This window comes from Pseudoliparis swirei, chromosome 23, assembly GCF_029220125.1.
Source record: "Pseudoliparis swirei isolate HS2019 ecotype Mariana Trench chromosome 23, NWPU_hadal_v1, whole genome shotgun sequence".
Taxonomy (NCBI): Eukaryota; Metazoa; Chordata; class Actinopteri; order Perciformes; family Liparidae; genus Pseudoliparis; species Pseudoliparis swirei.
The window spans coordinates 22,108,191-22,130,048 of record NC_079410.1 but is presented as its reverse complement, the minus strand read 5'-3'; the positions used below and the strand labels follow the sequence as shown (position 1 = coordinate 22,130,048).

The window sequence follows — 21,858 nt, the reverse complement described above, 5'->3', positions numbered from 1 at the left end:
ATTGGATTACCAATATTGAGAGGCGGGGCCTATGGACACTGGGCAGGTAGATGCAGAACCTCAGAACTAGGAAACTGAATTTGATAAAGGAATTAATTTGCGGACTACAAAGCTGTTTTTTCAACCCACAATGGCGGAAGGAGGAGAAGATGTCGATTTGGTCGAGCATATACTTTTAACGCCTTTCTCAAGACGAACTTTTCAAGAAAAGTTAGACATCGTAAGGCGAGGTCGCATTAGCCTCCATGTCAATAAAAAAGGACCTATTGGTGGAACTAAAACGCACAGATAGACTGTACAACAGAGTCATTGAAGTCTTCTTGAGGAAAGAAAGAAGGATGGATTTTGTGTTCAAATAATCAGTCTTTGGTGAGTAGGCATACAATGCATTCTATTTTTTATTAAATGTGTATGTATGTTTGGCACAAAATAAAATGGCAAATAGCCTATGTTGCAAATTATTTGTTTTCTTTCTTTCATTTTCAGTGAATAGTTATGTGTCTTTATCATCACGGTGAAACTGCTTTGGGTGCGACAATGCCCTGTTTAGTGAACAAACTAGTCCAAGTGACTTTTTCTTCTTCTTTTTCTCCGTCCCGATGCATTCTGCAGCGCGCGAGACGGAGAGCCGAGAGAAATGACATGCTGTTGTGTAGATATACGATCAACGGCTGTTTAGTTTAATAAATGAACAAAGACGTGCTATTGAGAAAATGACGGGGGCGGGCCAATTTTTTTTAATGTCATGCGATCTACCAATACTACGCCGCGATCGACGTATTGAGCAGCCCTGGTCTAGCCATGGCATCATAATGATAGTAATAAGAGGTGGATTAATTCGGGTGGGACTGTGTAGGACCTCACTGAAGGCCCAGGCCCCAGGCCCACGGCACGCCACTGATATATACACATATATGTATATAAAAATTATATATATACATATATGTATATAAAAATTATATATATACATATGTATATACACATATATCTTATATATACGTATATACATATATGTATATATATATATATGTATGTACATATACATATATACACATATATCTTATATATACGTATATATGTGTATGCATACACATGCACATAATATCTTCTAATAAGTTGATAAAATATATATACTTTAAAAAAAAAGTAATGTATTATTTAAAGTCTTAAAAACGAAACATTTGAGAGGTCATGCGCTGCATGGAGTCATGCCGTCTGCTCCCCGTGTTTACACAGTACCCACTTTGAGCCACCAGGGGGCAGGCCACGCCGGGCCTGCCTCCAGCGGGGAGTAGTGCGTGGTTGGATGTGAGCGCCCCCGACCTGTCTCTACTTCCAGATCGAAGATGGCGGTCTCGGTGTTCCCCGGCGTGCGGCTCCTCTCCATCGGAGACGCGAACGGAGACATACAGCGACACTCAGAGCAGCAGCCGCTGCGGCTAGAAGTCAAGAGCACGCACGATGCCGCTCTCATCAATCTCTCCAATGGTGAGTTCACCTTTTCCCGCAGCTGCTCCTCGGATCTTCGGCCTGTCCCAAATGCTAATGCGGTGCTAACGCTCGCGGCTAACCCGGCCGTACATAGCCACCACGAAGCTACCGCCGCCCCCCCTAGCTATCACGGGGGAAGCCCTGAACGCACCGTAGATATACCTCGCCGGTGGGCTCTTGTTAGTTTTTAACCGTAAGCCCTGAACTCCTCCGCGAGCCACCCGCGTGGGAGACCTCGACATTAACTAGTGCGCGCAGCGTGACGTGAGCTCGCGACTTGTGTGGAGTTGAATGCTAGCTAAACAATGCCACTAGCCCGTGTACGGTGAGCTAACGGGCTCCCGAACTGCTACATCTAAGGTTTATTGGCCTTGATGTCTCGCCATCGGGTTTTTTATTTAGCCTCGCGGCTCGTTTAAATCCACCACACCCCGGGATTCGGTGGTGTTATTTCATTTTTCTTCTTGTGAATTAGCTCGTTTCGGACCAGAGGGCATCGCTCGGTATCCCTCCGCGGGTGCACCGCGGTCCGAGCTGCCGCCGCGCTGCAGTCAGCCGGCCGCTCCGTAAAACATCCGTAAAGCACAAACTTATGAAAGCGTGCAAAGAAGTAAAGTTTGTTTTGTGTGTCGCTTAAAGCGGTCTTTGCGTTTTGGGAGCTGCGTAGCGAGCCCGGGCCCTCATTACTTATGCGTTCATCTTTGTTCTCATTGGGACAATGGCCGGGGGTCCCCGCCGCCTACTTTCCCCTCCTGCGCAGCGGCAGCTCCAGGGCCCTCCTCCGGCTCATACAATGGGACGTCCCGCTGAAAAGAAACAGCTGCGTGGCCCCCCCGCTGCTGTAAATGCAGAAGTTAAAGAAAAGCCCACAGACGTTCATTTGTAGACCTTTTGAAACACTCCGCATTGAGTCTGTATGCCACTGAGAGAAGCACCTCCCACGGCACACATTAATTAAGCTTAAATGACGTGTGTGGGAACATAGGTCTCTTACTGGGATTCAAAAGGGTGCAGAAGATGGGCACACACTGTTCTTATTCACGAAGTCACCTTATGGGTCTGTTACTGTCACAAAGAAAACAAAACCTGACACGTCTAAATAATTTAACGCCACTGAAAATAAGGATAAGAGTGCTGATTGGTCTCCAGTGGGGACATTTTAAATGACAAAGATGCACCGTGTAGTCGTGTTGAAGTAGTAAACTTATTTCCCCCCTTTTTGTATTTTAATATTACCAGTAAAGCATCGACAAACATGAAGTTAATTAACATCCAGCATGTAAGCTGGTTGCCTTCGTTGTAACAGTCTTATTTTAGACCTCCATATGTGAGAACAAGTACCATGAAGCCGTTTGCGTCTCCAGATAATTAGGGTCCGAGCAACAGACGAAGTCTGTCCGAGAGGACCCTATTGAAATTGTTAGGATTCTTATTCTTCTGATTTTTATTTTTGAACATTGGGGGCATATTGGGGGTACGTATCATATCCCAAAACTCACCAAATTTGGCAAGCTTGTCAGGCTTGGTGAAAATAGACGGATGACATGGACCTCGAAATTCGGCTTTCAAAAATTGCTCTCTAGCGCCACCTGGAAGTTTGACCGGCGACGCCCCTCACCCAGTATGTTCAAATGACTAGTTCTTTTTTTCCCAAGTCCACTTGGATCTGCGCTACAAAAAAGCCTCTCAGGACCCTAAGCTCCGCCTTCTTAAATTTTCGGCCATTTTGAATTTTGTGAAAAACACATCAGAGGCGTTTGCTCCGACATGCTGGGTCCAATTCATACCAAACCTATTGGAGATAATGATTATGGAAGCTATATCATCTAAGATCTATCATCTTTTTTCAAATATATCATTGTGGTAAGCATCTATGGCCCAACGAACATGTTTGGGCCGTGTCCTGTTTTGTAGTGCTCATAACTTCAACACTATTGCGAGAAAAAAACAAAACACTTTCAGGATATGTGCAGAATGCATCCTGAAACATACACAGTAAATTTCGTGCAATTTGAACCGTAGGGGGCGCTACAATAATTCACCAAAGTTGGGCGTTTTTTGCTTGATTTTGCCATTTTTTAAATTTCTACATCTAAGGATTTCTACCACAAAACGCCAACAGAATCGGCTCACATTTGTTTTTTAGAATCTCAAGACTTGAACAATGAACACTGAGGGGAAAAAAAGACTTTTCACCGTAGAGTCTTGTCGTTATGAGTACTCTAATAAATGACCACTTTCTTTGATATTGTTATGTTATAAACTATTGCTTAAACTCATCCAATCTTTCCCAAAAAAATCATGCGTGATGCCAGTCAAGGCCTGAACACATTCACACAAAGAAACAAGCAAATTTTTTCGAGGAACACCTATTGAACACCTATTGAAAAGTAAAATAACCATAATTTATTCACTTTAACGATAATGTTACCCCCTACAGCTGATGCAATTACATCTAATCAGTGGAGTAGAGCAGCGGTTCCCAAACTCAAGAATGCCGCGGCCCAATTTGAAATCTGAAAATCTTCTGCGGCCCACCCAAGCCTTTAAACACAACCAGTGCAGCTGCTCGCCATGTTGGTGCCCTAAGCATAACTCCTTCATGATGCCCCCCTGATGCGACCTGAGAAGTGTTAACGGGGTGGGGGTTGGGGGGGTGCTGAGCGACCTCTTGTTCTGCCTGTTTTGTGATATACATGCCTAAAAGGCGCCTAATATTTCGAGACTGAAATAATATCGGCATTATAATTATTATAACTATGAGGATTTTTTGTTGTTGCCTATTTTGTGGTGCCCCCTCAGGACTTGGTGCCCTAGCACGTAGTGCGGCGGCGCTGATCACAACTCTGATCAAAACATAAACTAGGGATGATTAAATGACCTTCAGAATTTAACCGATTAAAAATGTATTAACCGACAATGTATGTTTTGTATACCATTTTCTCCGGAGCTCATATATATTTACTTTAATACTACAAGAGGGCGCCCCATTTGACATTGTTTTGTTTGACGGTCAGAAAAATAGGTCAGATAAAAGAATAACACGTAATTTAAATCATAAATATTTTTATATTAATTTCAAACTTTTCAAAATTGAAAATTAAAAACATTTTATTTATTTATTGTAAATGACCTCTCGCGGCCCACCTGCAGTACCTTCGCGGCCCACACTTTGTGAATCGCTGGTGTAGAGCAATAGGTGCTTGCCTAGTGACACAGAGACCTGTTTTTGATTCCAGGCTAAGGCAAAAATAATGTTATTGGAGGTTTTTTACATTTAATTTACATGACGTGGTCTACACTTCACGTAGGGACACATGATGCATGAATATGTTCACGTAGTTAAAGCGCCACCTAGTGGCTAAACTGGACTTTGTCGAATCTGCCCCAAACTTGTCGTGCTCGTTACAAGTCACGGCCTGAGTCAAGTCCGACCGGCGTGCCTGCGTCCTCGGCCGAGCGGGCCGGCGTCTCGCCGGCGCCCCCGACCGGCGCAGGTGAGCGAGGACCCGTTCGACGCTGCTCGCAGCTTTAATGTTAAATGTCCTTTTAGGTAACGTCACTTAAGTCAACGTCGCTTGTGCATGTAGATTACACGTTTAAAAGCCCCAAAATAATCGGGATGTGTCGAGTTTGAAGGAAGTGCGTTTGCCAGAACTCTGCAGCCCCGCTGGTCGTCTCCGCTGAGTCTCTCACCCAACTATCGAGATGCATTGTGGGTAACGTGGGCAAGGACGGAGAAAAATTCAGCAAAAAAAGACACTTTTATTATCTTTTTTTATATTGTACCATGTACAGTAAAAACCTAAATATACCTGTGTTATGCACGGTGCCAGATTGTAGCTTCAGCTCATTTGCATCTGTAGTGCCCTGACAGACAATAATAAACATAAAACAATAACAAACATAAAACAATAACAAACATAAAACAATAACAAACAGTCCAGGATGAGACGCACTACAGCGGTATATGTGGTCAGAAGAACACACAATACACACAATGCAAAGCTACAGCACGGTAAAGGTTAGTGATGCACTCCATTAAAAGTAAGTCATAAAAACCATTACAAGTAAGTAAATCAAACCATTAAAAGTAAATCATAAAAACCATTAAAAGTAAATTATACATGCTATTTTATGTCATAAAAAACATTAAAATTAAGTTATACATGCTATTAAAAGTAAGTGAAAAACACCATGAAAAGTAAGTAATGCATACTATTAAAAGTAAGTGATGAAAACCATTAAATATAAGTTATACATGCTATTAAAAGTAAGTCACATAAACCATTAAAAGTAAGTTATACATGCTATTAAAAGTAAGTCATATAAACCATTAAAAGTAAGTTATACATGCTATTAAAAGTAAGTGATGAAAACCATTAAAAGTAAGTTATACATGCTATTAAATGTAAGTGATGAAAACCATTAAAAGGAAGTAATACATGCTATTAAAAGTAATAAAAAACATTAAAAGTAAGTGATACAAACCATTCAAAGTAACTAATACATGTTATTCAAAGTAAGTAGTAGGAGCCATAATAATGTTGCTCCGTGAGTTCAGTGCTGACCAGCTTTCTACTGATTAAGGTTATTCTTTGACCTGCTGATGGAGCTGCATCTCTTCGTCACTCTGGCCGGTTCTGCTGCATCAACTGATCTTTTTTCTTTCTTCAAGTCAAAGTGTTCCCGGAGTCTCCTCGCCCATGGGCAAGGGGAGCAGACCCAGACATCTGATTGGCTCGTGAAGGTCTGACCACGATCAGTTCAGCCGTGGTCATCTCGGTTGATTTTAATGTGAAACAGGCTTTTATTGGGCTAAACTGTGAGGCTGTAAAGTCGTGTTCAACCAAGTATGACTGGATACTTTTTTTTAATGACGCGGTGAAGTTTTAGAGGGAGGAGGACGATGTTTTATGTGCAGGACATTGTGTTCTGGTAGCGGCGTACACGACCGGATGGAACTTTTCTTTACACCCAGGGAACTTAATGCACCGCTTGTTGCAGCTGGGTTTGTGCGATATCGCAATATCTCACACAAATCCACCCCGTCGGGGGTCCAGGTGTGTGCGGCGCGTCACAGAGCCACCTGTCTGTTCCCAGCAACGATGGCGGCTTCCGAAGAGGTGAGCGTCGGCGCCGCAGTCACATCGGTTGTGTCGGCGCCGGAACGAACCAAAATGCGTCCGCAAAAGTTCGATTTACAGATGGTTCACGCCAATGACTTTGGCAGGAGTACTAATAGAAATATTGCAATTAAACAAAATACATACAATAAAGGGCCAAAATACACAATGTACACAAAAGCTAGAAATGTGAAAACGGTTAAGTGTCATAAATATATACACGCATGATGAAAGTAAAGCGTTCATTGTAAGTAATCAAATGGAACAAGTCATTTCCTGTTCATTGAAACTGTGTCGAAACCAATCTGGAGAGTAATGGAAGACGTTCGCCGGCTGATTATTATGTTTATTGTGTTTATTGTGTGTTTAGAGTGGCGAGCCTGAAGCGACGACAAGAAGATCTGTAACGGGGAGGTCGCGTTCCTCATACCTGCCGTAAAGCTGCAGTTTGGGAGTATTTGATGGCAATAGTAAAAGAGCAGGGAGTTGTTAGAGAATGGATTTCAAAATAAAATGACTGCAAATGGTATAAAGTACGTATGCACATGTGAACGCAGTGCCGGTAAAATATAATGTGAACATGTGTTCAAATGTAATCCGATAAACTTTCAATTCTCTTGAGAAACGTTAATGAAAGAGACGTTACAGTTGATAAATATTTAAGTTCTTTACCTTTTTTTATTAGAAATTGTTAATCGTGAAATGTGATATTTAGAGCACCACCTCGCTGCGTTGCAGAAGTGAAGCGGATCTCATATCTATTTCTGTCCTGCACGATCATCAAAAGATACTTCCCATAAAAGATGATGTCATCTTTTATGGGAAGAATGATAATAGTAATAATCATAAGGAGCGTGAGTTCTGCCAACTCACTTCTGGCTCTTGCTCGATGAGACCAGACGTGAGCGCCGTCGACACCCGATCATCCAAAACGGATCTCCTGCCGGTCCATCCCGGATCCGCTGTGAGTATTGAGTTAGAGGTCTCCTCCCCGGTACCAGGTGGACTGTCACCTGGTCCATTTGGCTCCTTTTAATCTGGCGTGCTGTACTTAATCCCTCACTCGGGGTTGGATGAGCCCGGTCTGCTATTCTAGTCGACTGCTCCCATACCAGGGTTTTATTCAATTCAGTTTATTTGTATAGCCCATTTTCACAAATTATAAATTTGTCTCAGAGGGCTTTACAGTCTGTACACATAGACATCATTGACCTTTGACCTTTGACCTCACATTAGATCAGGAACAACTCCCAAACAACCCTTCAGGGGGAAAAAGGTAAGAGCCCTTGAGAGAACAGAGGAGGATCCCTCTCCAGGATGGACAGGTGTAACAGATGTCATGTGACCAGAAGGAATCATTACACACAAATTAAAACACAGGAATAACACAATGAATATGACAGAGTGGATGAATAGTTGGTAGTCGGCATATTCCACCATCCAGACCTCCATGATCCATCAGATGGAGGTAGAGAGGAGGAGTGGGCGGAGTCTCAACAGTGGGCGGAGTCTCAACAGGGCCATGGCGTGGTTGGTCGTCGGCATATTCCACGATCCATTTATAAAGAGACTCATCGACGTGAGGCGTTGGACACAATTCTGCGACAAAATGTTTATAGTTTTATTTCATCCCGTCGGGTGTTCTGCTCCGTCAGTGCGGCGCATCATTCATTCAGCCGGTCACAGACTGCCACGCTTTGGTATCTCGAGTGGAAACGGATGCAAACCCTCTTTGTTTTTTGTTTAATCGTAAGCAGTGGCATCCTTGAGCACACACACACACACACACACACACACACACACACACACACACAGCCTCTGTATCCACTGGCGAATGAAAAGCAACATGCAGCGAAATCTCTTTGGCTTGAAAGATGTCGACAACTATTAGGAACACTTCAGTGAGCCACGTTGGTTTCATCTTCATCATCATAAACACACACACACACACTAGGTATTTCTGACTCAGACACACACACACACACACACCGTCCCGCTGCCACACATTCTCACTGCAGCACAACATTTTGCTCAATAGTCAATAGACATTCAACGTTTTTTAAGGATTTACGGCGACCAGGCGGCATTGAGAGATGCACAAACACGCGTTTGACATTTTCCTGGCATTCGTTGGCGGTTTGGACAACGTGCAGCAGAGCGCCGGCCCTCGTCGCCGGGTGGTGTGGTCACGTGCGTTCTGTCTGGCAGAGACGCCGAGTCGACACGCATGAATGTGTTTTATTTGATAGAAATGTTCTAGCGCTTTAAAAGAAAGGACCACATTCCCTCCACAGTTTGAGGGGGATAAGGAGGCGGGTTGTGAATGTGAAATGGAAATGTGTGCCTCGCAGCAAGAATACACTCAGACGTCAAACCAAATGAAGATGAGAATGGAGGCGTCTCCTCTGAGCTGAAGGTGCAGCTCGTCGAAGTGACTCAGCCTCTCGCCGCTCGTCTTCGGAGTGGAGTTTAACAATCTATAAATACAAGAACAGTTCCAGCAGTATTTTTGGCCAATTGCTTGGCCGTCTTTCTTTTTTTATGTCTCTAAATGTCAGTGTCTGTAGGCGAGCGTGTCTTTTTCTTTTAATGTTGTAACTTTTTTCTCCCCCCCGATCTCTTTCCGCGCAGGAGAGGAGGAGAGTGTGTTCAAGTGTTCGATTTCCAGGGAGACTGAGTGCAGCCGCGTGGGGAAGCAGTCGTTCATCATCACACTGGGATGCAACAGCGTCCTGCTGCAGTTCTCCTCGCCTGCAGGTACACACACACACACACACACACACACACACACACACACACACACACACACGCGCGTATCTACGCCCACTGGCAGGTTACTTCGCTTGAGTTAATTTTGGCCAGCGGCTCACTTACGAGCTCCAGTTGTCTCAAATAGCCGATGCTTTGTGATATAACGCTTGTTACCCAACGCAAAAAAATGAGAACACTTTAGCTCACGCTGCCGCTAAAATATTTACGAAACAATAAAAAATAGCAGTACGCCTCATTCGGCTGTCTCAATACGAATATGGATCTCGCTAACGGGTCGTATCTCCTCTGTAATAGCATGCGGAGGGGAGTGCGTTGCCTTTGGGCGTCCATTGTTTTCTTTGTATTGGAAGCTCATGTCAAACAGTAGCATGACAACAATCTGTCTTTTAATACAGGTTGTGGACCCTTTTTATTTGGATGGTTTGCTGGGGGTGTCTGTAAAGACGTATTCGCTCTTTTTTTCTCCGCACTATTAGTTTCTCGGACTCTGCCGGGGCTCTTCCTGATGTAACCGCCACGTGGATGTGGTGAATGGTTTTTGTTTATGACCCTGCAGAGAGCCGACATGTCCGTTATGTAAGCAGACGGTCTGCCCACACACCGAGTACACTTAGCATGTGCTACTGCAGTTGTGTCAAGTGGAGACATGTTTGAACTGTGGGTTCATCCACCAATGAGGTGTCGGTGTGCCCTGCAAGAAGCTTCCTCCTTACAGTAGCATGCGGACCTCCATTAGTTGGGTTCTGGTTGTATTCAAAGAGAGCGTGTCGTGTTTCCTCTCTCACGAGTCCTGGATGCTCTGCAGACAACTGTCCCGCTCTCAAGTGGATTAGGGGAGGATTACACTGGATCAGCATTGCTTTCAATTAATCCCCATCTTAAAAACCCTTTCTCTCTGAAAATATGAATATGAAAGTATTTGAAGGTCGTCTGCAGACCCGATGACGCTGGAGTGACGAAACGAACCGGTTCTCAATATCCCTAACTGCGTCCATGACCCGTCACCGATATCTGAAACTCGCCATACACAAATAAAAAGACGTAACCGTGGCGTGTGTTCTGTTACTCCTATCACCCGACTGAACGTCTGGAGCTCTTCCCGCTCTGAGCCGTTGACGTTTGACTTAGTGAAGAAGTGAAGTGACCTTTGCACGCACAAGTTCAGTGGAGTCAATGTAAAGTATGTAATTGTACGTGTGTGTGTGTGTGTGTGTGTGTCACCTGCTGCAGACTTTCAGTCCTTTTATAACCTCCTGAAGAACAGTCGTGGGCACGTCAATGAGCGCTCCACCTTCACCGACAGAACGGAGGACTCCTCTGCTGTACAGTACTTCCAGGTGAGAGGCTCTCAGAAAGTATGTTGGCGTGGTGGACGTATATATATTTATATATTTATTTATATATTTGTATTTATTTATTTATATATAGGGTATATATACTGCAGACTTCTACGTGACATAACTGTTTCCCCTTGGCTGACTGGTTGTAATTAATCTCAACTGTCATTCGTAAAGCTCATTCATACTTAAATACTGACTGGCTGCCCTTTGGGAGGCATGTTCTTTGTGTGTGGGGGCTGTGCAGTCTACTGATTGGTTGGATTGATTTACTGGAGCCCAAATTCACAAATTACCCTTAGAGGGCTTTACAGTCCATACAGACAGGACATCCTCTGACCCGGGACCTCACATCAGAAGAACTCCCAAAATAAACCTTTAAAAGGGAGAAGCCTCCGGAGAGCAGCAGAGGATCATCCTTCTGTTCAGCTGCTGTTGAATAGTGACGACTCTATTCCAGCCCTCATTGTCTAAGTTTGGACCTCACTATTGGAAACACCGAGACAGGAAGTGAACACGTTCTGACGCTGTCACTTCCCGGTCCAGTCGGGGATTTCTTCTCTCCTCATCCGACAGTTGCTCCGTTTCCGCCGCCGCTCAGCGTTTTGGTTTCCCGTTCTCCGTAGAGATGCTAACGCTCCGCTGTTGTCCTCTCTGCAGTTTTATGGCTACCTCTCCCAGCAACAGAACATGATGCAGGACTACGTCCGGACAGGGACTTACCAACGGGCTATTCTGCAGAACCACATGGACTTCAAGGATAAGGTAACCGCTTAGCACCGCAGAGATGATGGATTCATCATTTAAATAGACGCTTATTGAACGGCTAACGGATGATTTAAGGTTGTTTTCATCGTCAGACTTTAGGAGAGGACCTGGTGGTCTCTCTCTCTCTCTGTCAGAATATCCGGCTCACGAGTTAACTTCTTCAGAACCGGAAGCTTTCAGGGTTCGTACGGTCATGGAAAACCTGGAAGTCATGGAATTTAAAAAGGTCATTTCCAGGCCTGGAAACTTAAATCACAAAAGTTTTGGAAAAGTCATGGAAATGTGTTATATTCACATGTTCATTTACGTCTAGTTTAAAATAAATAATATGTTTTTGAAAGGAAGACGCTCAAAATATAAGCCGGCATAGACTCTGATACAATCGGCGCAATTATTATTTTTTCTTGTTGCACGTGAACGCACCTTAACTGTAAAGTTCGCTGGCCGTACAACAGCAGCTCAGGAAGCGGTCGGGATAATGTAATTTGTTTAATTTAAGGTGTATTGTATGCTTTGTAATTCTCATTGTTTGAATACTACATTTCAGTTTGTTCATGGGAATTTGGTTTAAAGTCCTGGAAATCCATTGATCGACATGTGTAAGAACCCTGTGTGTTGATGATGCCGCTCCTTCACAGACTCCAGTCCGAGTCAGGTATGCGGTACTCTTCAGATGAAAGGTTTTGCGTATCTCTGGACCCCCAAATCACCAGATCTACCCCTGAAAACCTGAACCCTGTCGACAGCAGGGAAATGCACTTAACCCCCGCTGTTCTAAAGCAGAGCACAGGTCTAATTGGCGGAGGTCGTCGTTCAGAGGTCATGTGACCCAACGGGCCCGTCGTCAATCCTGTTCTCTCCTCCCGCAGGTGGTGCTGGATGTGGGCTGCGGCTCAGGGATCCTCTCCTTCTTCGCGGCCCAAGCTGGAGCCAGGAAGGTCTACGCTGTGGAGGCCAGCACCATGGCACAGCACGCCGAGGTACACACACACACACACACACACACCAGTTCCCTGTGTTTTGAAGGACCTGGTTGATGGCTCTCTCTAGGATTTATGGTCCCCGCATAACGCTGTGCTCCGCATCTCAGGTGCTGGTGAACAGCAACCGCCTGGGGGATTGCGTGATCGTCATCCCGGGGAAGGTGGAGGAGGTGACGCTCCCCGAGCAGGTGGACATCATCATCTCGGAGCCCATGGGCTACATGCTGTTCAACGAGCGCATGCTGGAGAGCTACCTGCACGCCAAGAAGTTCCTCAAGCCCAACGGTGAGCAGCAGAGTGGGGGAACGGTGGGATGGAGGGGGAGAGAGCGGCACGCACAAGTACACACACATGTATGCAGAGCTACAGTGAGTACACACACATGTATGCAGAGCTACAGTGAGTACACACAGGGCCAAACGGATGATGAAAGACAATAACCACCCCGGCCACAAACTGTTCACCCTTCTACCGTCAGGCAGGCGATACCGCAGTATCAAGTGCCGCACAAACAGACTGAGGGACAGCTTCTTCAGTCAGGCCATCAGGCTGCTGAACAAGGACTGAGACCCTCATTAACACTATACACCAGAACATATTCTGTGAATATCTATGGCCATGGTGTATATTTTATTACATTGTTTTATATATATATATATTGTATATATATATTGTATGTATATACATATATATATATATTGTCTCAAAAAAGTGTATATTTTATTACATTGTTTTATATATATATATTGTCATGATGTATATTCTATTACATTGTTTTATATATATATTGTTAATACTTTCTTCTTTTTTTTGTGTGGATATTGTATAGTCTATTCTCATTCTTATTCTTTTTTTAGTCTGCTACTGCTGTCGGGTGTTTTGCACATAAGAATTTCACAAACCGATTATACTTGTATAAAAGGGGATGTGACAATAAAAACTTGAAACTTGACAGTGAGTACACACACAGGTATGCAGAGCTACAGTGAGTACACACACAGGTATGCAGAGCTACAGTGAGTACACACACAGGCATGCAGAGCTACAGTGAGTACACACACAGGTATGCAGAGCTACAGTGAGTACACACACAGGTATGCAGAGCTACAGTGAGTACACACACAGGCATGCAGAGCTACAGTGAGTACACACACATGTATGCAGAGCTACAGTGAGTACACACACAGGTATGCAGAGCTACAGTGAGTACACACACAGGCATGCAGAGCTACAGTGAGTACACACACAGGTATGCAGAGCTACAGTGAGTACACACACAGGCATGCAGAGCTACAGTGAGTACACACACATGTATGCAGAGCTACAGTGAGTACACACACAGGCATGCAGAGCTACAGTGAGTACACACACATGTATGCAGAGCTACAGTGAGTACACACACAGGCATGCAGAGCTACAGTGAGTACACACACAGGCATGCAGAGCTACAGTGAGTACACACACAGGCATGCAGAGCTACAGTGAGTACACACACAGGCATGCAGAGCTACAGTGAGTACACACACAGGCATGCAGAGCTACAGTGAGTACACACACAGGCATGCAGAGCTACAGTGAGAATACACACCTGTGTTAGTGTTTCCAGAAGGTTCCCTGTTGGTGGAGATCATTTGGTTCTCGTACGTCTTGTTTCTGATTGGCTGCCTCTGGTTGTGTGTTCCAGGTAAAATGTTCCCCACCCTCGGTGACGTCCACCTGGCCCCCTTCACAGACGAGCAGCTCTACATGGAGCAGTTCACCAAGGCCAACTTCTGGTGAGCAGGGCAGCGGCGCAGAGGGTGGGCTAGAGGGGGAGAGGGTGGGTTAGAGGGGGAGAGGGTGGGCTTGAGGGGCAGAGGGTGGGCTAGAGGGGGAGAGGGTGGGCTAGAGGGGCAGAGGGTGGGCTAGAGGGGGAGAGGGTGGGCTAGAGGGGCAGAGGGTGGGCTAGAGGGGGAGAGGGTGGGCTAGAGGGGCAGAGGGTGGGCTAGAGAGGGAGAGGGTGGGCTAGAGGGGCAGGGGGTGGGCTAGAGGGGGAGAGGGTGGGCTAGAGGGGCAGAGGGTGGGCTAGAGGGGCAGAGGGTGGGCTAGAGGGGGAGAGGGTGGGCTAGAGGGGCAGAGGGTGGGCTAGAGGGGCAGAGGGTGGGCTAGAGGGGCAGAGCGTGGCTGAGCCAGAGCTACACGGTGGAGTAAAACTTCTGGTGAACAATGTGATTTTAAATATTTGTATATTGCGGTCAATGGAACCAATACAAACCCGTCACCTGACTTCCTCTCTTTGGCCCTCAGGTACCAGCCCTCCTTCCACGGGGTCGACCTCTCTGCCCTGAGGGGCGCAGCAGTGGACGAGTATTTCCGCCAGCCAATTGTGGTATGACACACACACACTCACTCACTCTCACTCACGCGCTTTTAACACGGGTCATGGGGCGTGTTGGATTTGAGTGGCTCTGTAATGGTTGTTGTTTCCTCCTCAGGACACATTTGATATCCGTATTCTGATGGCCAAGTCGGTCAAATACACAGTGAACTTCCTGGAGGCCAAAGAAGATGATCTCTACAGGTGTGTGTGTGTGTGTGTGTGTGTGTGTGTGTTCGTTCTTGTTAATCGAGTGTCTCTTCCTGCCGCTTGTTTCTGGTCCCAGGATAGAGATTCCCTTTAAGTTCCACATGATGCATTCAGGCCTGGTGCACGGCCTGGCGTTCTGGTTTGACGTGGCGTTCGTGGGATCATCGTGAGTTTGCCCGTCACACACACACACACACTGCTCCATCCAGTCCCAGGTGGTGGTCTTGACCTCGCGCTGTGCCCTGCAGGGTGACCGTGTGGCTGTCCACGGCGCCCACGGAGCCCCTCACCCACTGGTACCAGGTGCGCTGTCTGCTGCAGTCGCCCCTCTTCACCAAGGCCGGGGACACGCTGTCCGGCACCGCCCTGCTGCTGGCCAACAAGAGGTAGGGCGCCTCTCAGAGTAGTCCTCCGCCTCCTCAATTATCTATAGAACCGGTCGGACTCGCCTTCCAGGACAGGAGAGCACTCCGTGTCCTACATTAAGTCAAAGACATTCATTATTTCGATGGTTTGGCAGGTTTTTATTCAGACGGTAATTCTCCAACCCTGTAAAAAGCTTCCGATGCATTATTCTGGTGTTGGAACGCGGGAGCAGCTGATGTTCAGGACATTCATATCTGACCGATCTTCACTTTATTTCTCCTCACAAGTTATTTATTGAATATTTATCGTGGCTCTATCGGTTATCGTAAGACAAGGAGGGAAATAAACTGGTCAGCTGTTACTTTCAATTTTCAAATAAATTTAAATAATTCTAGCTACTTAACTATCTGTTAAGTAAATAAAATGTACTCAGAGAATATGCACATTAATTAATTAATGGTTCGTACAAGTGACATCTGACTACTCTGACCAGTCATTAGAACAGCGCATTGCAAATTCATATCATATATTCCAACGAGGAATTCCATCAAATCACACTTGAGTGATAACACCAGGTTTATTTAAGAAGTGATGTCATGAACGCGGACCGATTTGCGGGGATAGATCCTTCACTTTAATTGGCTGATCACCTGTGCATATACCAACTGTGAAGGGAGGAAATTGCTTGTTGTCCATTCGGAAGAGAGGGGGAGCCGTTTCTTTAAGAGAGGGGCGTCGTCGCTTTAAATAGGTGCGCCGTCTCTTTTAGAGAGGGCCGCTGTCTCTTTAAGAGAGGGCCGCCGTCTCTTTAAAGTAACATTATGTAACAATTGTACCTTAAAATAACAGCTTGAAAAAAATTGTGCCGCTACAATGACTTTTAATATGGCGATTTGCGCCTCCGCTATTCTCATCGGGGGTCTGTGGGGAAATAACTCCGCTATGTAGGATTCTGGAGCCGCCCGCTCCGGGGCGGATGTACCTCGAACTGCTTTCTGGCAGTGATTACGCAATGTCATATAGTGCCACTCCACGCTCGCAGCTACAGTATAAGGGGAGCTTTTTGGTGTTGTCAACAATATTGTATTCGATCACACGTACTCCACATTCAAACATTTAGAAAACAACGTATATAGGCTGAAACCGCGATCGGTATTTCATCTAAACTAAATGTCATTCCTTTGGTTATGTTGTAACAATTCGCCCTTAGCAACTCAATCAAGGGGAAAAGGTACAATAAGCTAAAAAAAAAGGGAATGGGCGGATCTGCGAATTCTGGTGTGAACTCTCTGCTCAAATGGTCGTAAAAGAAAAACACAGTCGATATGCGGAAACCCAAATGTTATTATATTAAATCAAATTCAATGCATCTGCAAGCCCCCAAAATGAACACATACACTACAAACAATCAAACCCACTCAAAACGAAGTATAATCCCCGGATCCCGACAGTCCCCAAAGTCTTTGCAGTCCCCCAAAACAAAAGTAAATGACTGCACGCGCACCCCCCCTCCCCTCAAAAGCCGACAAACAGCTGACCGACCAGGCGGAAACGTGGCGAGGCGCCGCGTTCAATCCCCGCGCTCCTTCACCCTAGTCCGGTAGGTGCTGGCCCAGTTCAGTGTTCCTGCGCAGTCTTCGTATTAGCAGGGCTCTCAAGTTTTGAAGACAGGCAAGAGTGACATTTCCATCAGCATGTTTGGAGCGCGCCTGTCAGCGCGCTCCAAACAAAAAAAACTTGCGTCACCTCCCCCTCGTCACCTTTTATAACCCGTGACACGTACAAATAATAACAATAATAATAATTATTATTATAATACAGAACAACACATGATCCCAACTCAATACAAGTGTATGCGAGGCTGCATCTATCGTAACTGGGTATTTACGACACTGAAGTAAACGTTAAATACCTCAAAAACTGAAGGGGGCGCTAAAAGGGAAAAACTACATAATGGGGCTTTAAGAGAGGGGCGTCATCTCTTTAAATAGGGGCACCGTCTCTTTTAGAGAGGGCCGCTGTCTCTTTAAGAGAGGGCCGCCGTCTCTTTAAGAGAGGGCCGCCGTCTCTTTAAGAGAGGGCCGCCGTCTTTAAGAGCGGGGCGCCGTCTCTTTAAAAGCGGGGCGCCGTCTCTTTAATTGAGGGGCGCCGTCTCTTTAATTGAGGGGCACTGTCTCTTTTAAGAGTGGGGCGCTATCTCTTTAAGAGAGGGGCACTGTCTCTTTTAAGAGAGGGGGCAGGTGCAGTAAGCTAAAGACAACACAACGTCTACTTTTTTTTCATGGACGTGTTTCTGGCGTGTTTCTGAGCAGTTCGTGTGAAGCGTCTAACACTGCAGCCGTGAGCGCGGTCGCCGTCTCCTCGTCTAATGCTCTCGCTGTCTCGCCCCGACAGACAAAGCTACGACATCAGCATCGTGGCCCAGGTGGACCAGACGGGGTCAAAGTCCAGCAACCTCCTGGACTTGAAGAACCCCTTCTTCAGGTGAGTTGGTCTCTAGGCAACACACGGGGATCCGGATGGCACCGTTTGACATGTAAGACGGGGCGCACTGTCCGCCTCTCCCATGTTAAACGGGTGTGTGTCTGTATTCGCAGGTACACCGGCACCACCCCCAACCCCCCACCGGGCTCACACTACACCTCCCCGTCCGAGAACATGTGGAACACGTCCTACAACATGAATCAGGGGATGGCTGTATCAGGTGACACACCTAGACACGGGCACGGCCCCCTGAGATCACACCGCGGAGAGCCTGCTGGGGGGAGGGGGGGCGTGTGTGTACACACGTGTGTTCTTTTACACATGTATTGATGTGTATGTGTGTGTGTATATATGTGTGTGTGTGTGTGTGTGTGTGTGTGTATCTAAGTGTGTTTGTGTGTATATATATATATATGTGTGTATATATATATATACATATGTGTGTGTGGTATGTATTTGTGTGTTTGTGTATGTATGTATTTGTGTGTGTATATATATGTGTGTGTATTTGTATGTGTGTGTATGTATTTATTTGTATATGAGTGTATATATATATATGTGTGTATGTATTTGTGTATATATAGCTGAGTGTCTGTGTGTGTATATATGCGTGTGTGTCTGAATGTCTGTGTACATATGTATTTATGTGTATATATATCTGTGTATATATTTATGTTTATGCATATATTTTTAGATTTATATATATATATCAAGGAGACGTCAGGTTTAGCTGCTACTCGAACTAAATAGAGCGATTCGTCAGTTTAGAATCTGGAACGTCGACAAACGTTCCAGTTCTTCCTGTTCCTGGTGCAATGTTTTTATCAAACAGATAACTTTCACACTCGTAAACAACAACAATCTAATAGATACAGACACACAGACACACAGGGAGAGAGACGTCATCCACACAGGAAACAGTTTGACGAATACACACAATGGAGGTCACCTTGCGGGTGTAGCCGTGGATCCGCCTCCCACCTGATCTGCGTGTTCAGAATCCTCCCAAATAATATCCGAGTCCTGTCGGATGTCTGCCGATGCTCCCCGACGGTCACGGTGGCGTTGCCTTTGGCGGCCTCTGTGGGCCTCAGGCGGGAGTGTTTCCAGACGCCAGACTGATGCAGCGGGGTCCGTTCTGGTTCCCCCACGAGTCTCCAAGGCTGGAGGAGCGCCTGGTCGTCAGTCTGAGTTCACGCGGCGGGGTCGACGGCGTAGTGACAGGCGGTGTGGGTCACGCCGAGGCACCAGGACCACGTCGAGGTCCAGAGAGTCCATAATGAGACCTCGTCCACGTTGTTACTGAGAATACGACGACTCCTCTAGTGTGTGTTAATGTTTTGGTCGTTGCCCCTCCCCCTCTTCTCTCCTCCAGGGATGCCTGCAGCTTATGACCTCAGCACAGTCATTGGCGGCGGCGGCGGCGACCTGGCTGTGTCTCACAACAACCTCATCCCCCTGGGTACGCACTGCACTCCCCCCGACTTCCCCACATCTCACGGTACTTACCCGCAGCGAAGAGGAGCCGGCTGTTCTTTAAAAAATTTTAAGAAGTGATTTAAAGAAGTCACTGATTCAAATGTGTCATTAACTGTGCTCTCCTCTCTGATTGGTCACAGTGAACCCCGGAATTGTAAACCACACCCACTCCAGGATGGGCTCCATCATGAGCACAGGCGTTGTCCCGGGTACGTCCACATGACACTTTTTTTTTTTTTAACCGCCGCGGTACGAGGACCCCCTCCGGTTCCTCACGGGAAGGGACTGTCATCTCCAGTTGGAAAAAACGCCATTTGTGTGTGTGTGTCTCCAGGAGCCACCACCGGCCAGTCGGGCAGCAGCGGCTCTTACTACCCAGTCACCAACCAGTTCACCATGGGGGGCGCCGCCATCTCCATGGCCTCGCCGATTGTCATCCCCAGCAACACCATGCATTACGGCAGTTAAGGCGAGGACCCCACGGAGACCTCTTCGACCGCCCCGCCCCCGCATGACAAGAGACCCCCGCCCCGGCCGACGCGCCGACCGCCGCCAAAACCAAGATACCAAAACCAGTGCTGTGCTGGCACTGCCCCCCCCTCCTCCTCCTCCCCCCCTCCTCCTCCTCCTCCTCCTCTTCCTCCTCCTCCTCTGTTCAGTCCATCACTATATGAACGGTCGAACGCTCTCGTATCCGTCCAGACTCTTTTTGTCTCGCCAACAGACGAGCCCCCCCCCCCTGGAACCGTTGGGGACGCCACCTTGTGCCCAGCTGGGATTCACAGCCGTTAGTATCTAGCCCCCCCCCCCTCCTCCTCCTGTCAACTTGTATCTCCCCACCCCCCCTTTATCATCTTTTGTAATGTTTTTTTTTGGTGGTTTCTTTTAGGTGTCATAATGCCCCGCCCCCTTTTGACCCCGAGACTCAACTACCCAGAAGCCTCCTTGAGTTCCCGCATCTACAGTACAGCTTTTTGTTTGATTGGGCCATTGTTATCATCATCATCATCATCAGTACTCGTCTCTGGGCTGTAGGCCCCCCCACTCACCATGCTATGCAGTGTCGGGTGTTGAGTGGCGCTCTCAGACCTCTGAAGCCTGAGCCCCCGGAAGAGTCTGGAACATGTGCTTCTTCTATTTCTGTGACTCGGACAAACGGACTCATGAGCCGCCGCGAGGTTCCAGAAGAACGGACACGAGGCGCCGCCGTCGTCTCGTTAGCCGGGGAGTCTTTGGTTCCGGTCCTCTCCGCCAACAGCCGGCTTCCACCTTAACATGGGCTCCAGGTCGCCACTCGGGGGGGCGGGGCGTCAGGGAGGTCGCATGGCGTTTAAAAGGGAAGGGTGTGTAGCCGGTCTGAAAGGCCACGCAAGAGCGCCCGAGTCGGACACAGAGGGGGAAGAAGAAGAAGAGGAAGAAGAGGCCCGCTGTGAGAGAATCCACGCGGTGGCATGGACGTCTCAGTTCAAGCTCGAGCCATAAAGCTGCTGCTCTTCACCACAAACACTAGTTTTTGTTGTTTTCATCCGAGTGCACATATCAGCAGTCATGGGGGGGGGGTCTGAGAAGGAACCGGTGAGGACCGACGAGCCCCACGTGGCGGCCGGCCGGCCGCCGGATGAGTGACACCGTTCTGGATTGGCAGCTTCCCAGTTTACGCCGCCCCTCCTCCTCCTCCTCAGCCTCTATCGGGCTGAAGAGACTTCAACGTCGAGGCGTGGGAGACGGGGGCCAATCCTGTGCCTCCCCCCGATGACCTCTGACATATCACAACCCCCCCCCCCCCCCCGATCTATCAGTCACGGACAGAAGACTGACACACATATGCATCGCTTCCAGTGTCGCAAACCATCAGACTTGAGTTAGAAAAGTTGTGAGAGATCTGAGAGAACGTTTCTTTGTAGGATTAACCTTTTTTTTTTTTTTTATCTTATATTATGTTTTTCCGGATTTTTTTTCTTTTTTCACAAAAACAAACTATGAAAAAAAAATTTAAATTAAATGTGGCGGAGATGTTCCAAAACCATCCTGGAATCAGTTGTAGTGCTTTTTAATTTGTGGAGTAGACGAGATGTACACTAGCCTGTAGCCACCGTGTCCCCTGGTGTTGTTGATGTTGATGAACTGTTTGCTCTGTAGTCCAAAAGTGGCATTCGCTTTTCTTTTTTTATCATGGAAAAGTGTGAGGAAGACTGTGTCCTGTGCTGTCATTTCTGTGGTCCAGTACCAACACCTCACTCACGGTCCTCCAGCAATAGAACAACGGGTCTGTAGATCAGTCACATGAGGTCACATGAGGTCATATAGGGTCGTCACGGGTCGAGGGAACATCTGCATAATAATATACGAGACTATCTCTGATTAATACACCAAGCAACTTTCATAGGAATGAACCAGGCGACAACCTCCGGTCTTAAAAGCGGCATTCTCTCTCCTGACCACCAGGGGGCGACTCCTCTGGTTGTATAGAAGTATATGCTTCATGT

General features: G+C 46.8%; 1 protein-coding gene across 2 annotated transcripts; it reads left to right on the top strand.

Annotated features, from left to right (window-relative positions):
- Positions 1–1,309: 1,309 nt before the first annotated feature.
- On the top strand, positions 1,310–21,562 carry carm1 (coactivator-associated arginine methyltransferase 1). Of its 2 annotated transcripts, none has more exons than XM_056406701.1 (16): positions 1,310–1,488; positions 9,249–9,374; positions 10,620–10,726; positions 11,387–11,491; positions 12,364–12,474; positions 12,585–12,762; positions 14,162–14,252; positions 14,764–14,845; positions 14,952–15,037; positions 15,120–15,209; positions 15,292–15,429; positions 17,804–17,893; positions 18,007–18,113; positions 19,269–19,355; positions 19,513–19,581; positions 19,707–21,562. In XM_056406701.1, the coding sequence occupies exons 1-16, from the start codon at positions 1,347–1,349 to the stop codon at positions 19,838–19,840; spliced, it is 1,743 nt and encodes a 580-aa protein (XP_056262676.1). In that variant the 5' UTR covers positions 1,310–1,346; the 3' UTR covers positions 19,841–21,562. The 2 variants fall into 2 exon arrangements, with proteins under 2 accessions (XP_056262676.1, XP_056262675.1); XM_056406700.1 differs by having other exon boundaries at positions 19,269–19,394.
- The last annotated feature ends 296 nt before the right edge of the window (positions 21,563–21,858 follow it).

Bases quoted from the DNA above. Each gene is read 5' to 3' on its own strand.
- carm1 (XM_056406700.1), top strand. From the start codon at position 1,347: ATGGCGGTCTCGGTGTTCCCCGGCGTGCGGCTCCTCTCCATCGGAGAC. The intron at 14,846-14,951 runs GTATGACACACA...TTTCCTCCTCAG, and splicing joins ATTTCCGCCAGCCAATTGTG to GACACATTTGATATCCGTAT. The intron at 17,894-18,006 runs GTGAGTTGGTCT...CTGTATTCGCAG, and splicing joins TTGAAGAACCCCTTCTTCAG to GTACACCGGCACCACCCCCA.